The sequence below is a fragment of the Gouania willdenowi genome, chromosome 7 (assembly GCF_900634775.1).
Source record: "Gouania willdenowi chromosome 7, fGouWil2.1, whole genome shotgun sequence".
NCBI lineage: Eukaryota > Metazoa > Chordata > Actinopteri > Blenniiformes > Gobiesocidae > Gouania > Gouania willdenowi.
In genome coordinates this window covers 4,530,508-4,535,439 of record NC_041050.1, presented here as the reverse complement: position 1 = coordinate 4,535,439, position 4,932 = coordinate 4,530,508, and the positions used below count along the sequence as shown (strand labels likewise).

At 33.5% G+C, this 4,932-nt stretch overlaps 1 protein-coding gene across 1 annotated transcript; it reads right to left on the bottom strand.

Moving 5' to 3' along the window:
• Positions 1-220: 220 nt before the first annotated feature.
• Positions 221-4,136, bottom strand: LOC114466547 (uncharacterized). Its single transcript, XM_028452065.1, has 5 exons — positions 4,002-4,136; positions 1,892-2,212; positions 1,498-1,821; positions 445-580; positions 221-365 (listed from the first exon to the last, which is right to left on the bottom strand). The coding sequence occupies exons 1-5, from the start codon at positions 4,033-4,035 to the stop codon at positions 221-223; spliced, it is 960 nt and encodes a 319-aa protein (XP_028307866.1). The 5' UTR covers positions 4,036-4,136.
• Positions 4,137-4,932: the final 796 nt, after the last annotated feature.

Below are 4,932 nucleotides of genomic sequence, written 5' to 3'. Positions count from 1 at the left end.
TCAGATTTGAAGCTGAAGTTATTTCCAGGTAGAAGGTGGAAAAAGTGATGTAGTGGTTAGCCCTTTTTATCCGTCAACCCCCCTCCCCCCCCACACACTCAAAGACAAAATTATGACCTGCGTTAGAGGAAGAAGAAGTGGAACCAATGACAACTTGTAATTAGCAACCTGATAACACCAAGACGTAGCACTAGGCTTCAGTAGACCTGAAAAAAACATCCTAGACTTTAATCTTCTTACTTTTTGTGACACGTTTTCTGTGTCGTTTCTGCGTGCATTTGATAACGATGCAGAAAGTTATGAGTAAAGCTGCAAACGCACTCCAACGGAGCCAAAAATACCAGAGAGGGATCCCTGCACGCCTCCTGAAAAACAAGATACAGAGATTCTCAGATAAAGCTTTTCAGATTACTGCTGAGTGAAGAGTCAAGTAGACGATCTGACCTGCAGCCGGAGGGCCTTCTGTCAGTCTGGTTACTTTGTAAAGACTGGTTACTTTGTAAAGACTGGTTACTTTGTAAAGACTGGTTACCAAAATCTAAGACATCTAAGTAGTCTGCGCAGTCATAAACAGCTTGACCTGTTAAAGAAGATTAAAATGTTATGAATACAACAGTATGAAGTGCAGAATATTGAAAAATCTGTGAAAATGTTTATCCATCTCATTCCATTTATTAAATACTAAATACACATCAAATAGGAAAATATCTTCTCATGTCCAGCATAATTCCAACCACTCGCTGTAATCCACAGTAATATTGTATGTAGAACACATTTGATGCCATAACTAAATATACACTTTCAATACTTTATTTCAACACTTTCTGTGAAAGTTCAGTGTACTCGATTTAGAGGTGTGGGAGGAGCTGGTGATTTGAGCCCACTGGAATAGAATGTGAAAATTTTCTAAATATTTAGCATTGCAATATATACATTTAGGTATAACATTTAGATTCAGTTATAGATTTAGTTACAACATTTATATTTAGCTATAGATTTAGTTATAACATTTAGATTTAGCTATAGATTTAGTTATAACATTTAGATTTAGATATAACATTCAAATTTTCCATATAGATTTAGTTATAACATTTAGATTTAGCTATAGATTTAGTTATAACATTTAGATTTTCCATATAGATTTAGTTATAACATTTAGATTTAGCTATAGATTTTGTTATAACATTTAGATATAACATTTAGATTTAGCATATAGATTTAAATATAACATTTAGATTTAGCTTATAGATTTAGTTCGTTTTTCGTTTTTTTGTGTATTTCTTTTTTACATATAAACATATTGTTGACAATTACATATAGCATGTTATTTGTGCTATAAGTGTGAGAAAGAATGAGCAAAAATTGAAAATTTGAAAATGTATCAACTAGAAAATCATCTCCTAATTGTTACATACATACAAACATATTATGTATTACACGTGACGCTACGTATTAAAATTAATTTAGTACTAGTACATCAACCATCCCTGTTCTAACCTGGAATGTGAAGCGTGTAGATACAGGAGCTGTTTCCAGGCAGCAGAACCTGCACAGAGAGGATGTTACTCTGCTGAATGCTGATGTCATTCCTGGCTGTGCAGTAGTAGAAGTTGCTTCTGTCCTTTCCCATCATCCCACAGTCGAGGACCAAGTCTGATGAGTTGTGCAGCAGCAGGTCTTTGTGGGACTTTTGCTGGTACCAAGTGTAACGGACCTGAGTTCCTGATGTGCAGCTGCAGCGCGTCGTCACTGCTGTCCCCCAACATGATGACCTGTCCCTCAGAGAGGTCAGTGGCAGCACAATGGGCTTGGATACAGGAACTGAGAAGAAGATTAACCTGAGATAAGCCTGCTTCAAAGTTTGCATTTTCCTTAATGCAGATTCTCCTACCTTGAGTAATGTTCACATCAACTGCCAGCATAATGTCAGCATATATCTTATCAATTCCAACCCAATAAACGTGTGTGTCTTCAATCTGGAGCTTGGTGACTCTTACATAGAGTCCATTCCACCCTGCATCCACCACCTGTATCCTGTGTGAATGCTTGTCTTCTGAATCAGATAAAACCTCACAAGTGCTCCTTGACTCCCCTCGGCACCAGTATTTCTTATTGAACCGGAACATTTTTACATCATATGTGCATCTCAGGAGAAACTCGTTGCCAATGTGAGCCGTGATCTTTCTTTTATCACACACCAGCTGAAGACTTGCTGTAAGATGAGATACAAGAAGGTGATTTTATCATTTGAATTGTTGATAAAGATTCAAACAGCCAAATACATGTAGCATATAGATTTAGTTGTAACAAAGATTGAGTTATAACATTTAGATTTAACATATACATTTAGTTAAAACATATAGATTTAGATACAAGATTTAGTTAAAACATTAGATTTAACATATGGACATAAGATTTAGCATATAAATGTAGTTATAACATATAAATGTAGTTATAACATATAAATGTAGTTATAACATATAGATTTAGTCATAACATTTAGAGTTAGCATATACATTTAGTTATAATTTTTAGATTAAGTGACAAGATTTAGATTTAGTTATAATATTTAGATTTAACATATAGATTCAGTTATAACATATAGATTTAAATGTAAGATTTAGATTTAATATTTATATTTAGCATATAGATTTAGTTATAATTAGATTTAGAATATACAGTATAACATTTAGATTTAGATATAACGTTTTGATTTAGATATAACATTTAGATTTAGCATATAGATTTAGATATAACATTTAGATTTAGCGCAAAGATTTAGATATAACATTTAGTTTTATCATAGAGATTAGTTATAACATTTTGATTTAGCATATAGATTTAGATATAACATTTAAAAAAAGCATAAAGATTTAATTATAATTATAAAACACAGCAATCCTAAAACTGTAAGAACAACATAAAACATAGCAATCCCAAAACTATTAAAAAAACTAAAAGGAAAACATAAAAGATAACATTCTTAAAACTATAAAAACCACAAAAAATAACAATAAAACAAGAAAGAAAACAATCCTAAAATGAATAAATAATTAGCTGAAAGCTAAATTAAACAGGTGGGTCTTGAGGCTGTTCTTAAAAATATGAACGTTCTCTGCAGCCCTGAGGTGCTCCATCAGTCTGTTCCACAGACGAGGGCCGTAAAACTGGAACGACGCCTCTACATGTGTGCGTGTTCTGGCTTTTGGGATTACTAAAAGGCCAATGCCGGAGGACCTCAGGGTTTGAGAAGGTTCATAGGGTAAAAGTAGTTCTGAAAGGTAAGAAGGCCCATTAAGACACTTAAAAAGCAGTAAGAGAATCTTAAAATTGATCCAGATGAAACACACGGGGAGCCAATGCAGCAATTTTAAAATGGATGTAATGTGTTCCCGCCTCCTGGTATTCATCAGGACATGTGCTGCTGAATTATGTAGTAATTGTAAACTTGAAATACTCTTTTTGGGAAGACCAGAAAGCAGGGCATTACAGTAGTCAATCCGACTGGTTATAAAGCATGCATTAGCGTCTCTGTGTTGGCCTGAGAGAGAATGGGGTGGACTAATTTAAATAACCTAATTTTGTTATATTTTTCAAAGTTGCTGTTTGAAGTTTAGGTCAAAGTTTCTCTCTCTGGCCTCAGGACCGAGAACTAAAACTTCAGTTTTGTCCTGATTGAGCTGGAGAAAGTTTTATGCCATCCTGGATTTGATATCTAAAATACAGTTAAAAAGAGCATCCATTGGACTGGTGTCCTCAGGAGACAGTGAGATATACAGCTGTGTATCGTCAGCATAACTGTGGAAGTTCACTCCGTGCCTCCTGATGACATCACCAAGAGGAGGCATATATAGATGAAATAAGACATTGCCTAAAATTACATATAGACTTAGTTTTAGCATCTAGATTTAGAATAAAAAATATTTTCATAATTTTAATTGTTGATATTTAAACAATGACAAATAAACCAATCAAACAAATATAAAGTATTGAATGCTTACTGTGGAAAAGCAGCATCACATGCAGAATCTTCATGATGTTGCCGTGTGAGTCATGGTGGGTAATAAAATGACAGGGTATAAACAGGAAATTGTGAAGTGGACTGCGGCGTCAGTGACTTCCTGAATGCATCATTGTTTCTCTACGTTTGGCAGACACAACTTTCCACTGCGCATGAAATCTATTTTGCTTTGTTGCTCATGAACAATCAAAGAAATGTAGAAAAAGGCAAATATGAACCCTTTGATTTAGATTTTTATTGCTGAAATGTCTTTGATTTTTCTGATAGAATACAAATATCATCCTGGATAACTTTTCAAATCTCCGAATAAATTATTATTATTGGCAAATTATTAAAAGACCAAACACTAACAGTGACTCCAAGGTCTGTAAATGCAGCCGTTTACAGACGAGCCAATGTCTGCTCCAGTGATTAGGTTATCATATGATTCAGTCCTTTTTATGTGGACTGTACGTCATAACCAGCTACATCACACCAGCTGGTATGTAAATTATATCAGTTAGTTTTCGGCTACAAAAAGGACATAATTACAAATAAATGAATAAGTGATTGAATTCATAAATGCATTTATGTATGTATATATTTATTTATGCATCTATCATATTCTGTATTTCATTATTTATTTATTTTATTTTTTTTTGTTTTTTTGCAGGGACAAGAAAACAAAAGAAACAAAAAACTCTGTGTAGAAGAAAACTCCAACAAAGAAAAACAGAGATGTAAAAAAAAAAGAAAAATGTAAAAAAACAAATTTCAATTACACATGTATTTATTTATTTATTCGTTTATTTGTAATTATGTCATACTGAGTGTCCCAGAATAAAAAGAAAAAAGTGTTTTCAAGTCTCAAACCGCTAGATGTCAGCATTTCACTTAGAAAAACGCACAAACACCTGCTGCTATCACATCAT

Coding starts and splice junctions, on each gene's coding strand:
- LOC114466547 (XM_028452065.1), bottom strand. CDS start 4,035: ATGAAGATTCTGCATGTGATGCTGCTTTTCCACA. Junction 1,822..1,891: donor TGATGTGAACATTACTCAAG/GTAGGAGAATCT, acceptor TCTTCTTCTCAG/TTCCTGTATCCAAGCCCATT. Junction 581..1,497: donor CTACACGCTTCACATTCCAG/GTTAGAACAGGG, acceptor CTTCTTTAACAG/GTCAAGCTGTTTATGACTGC.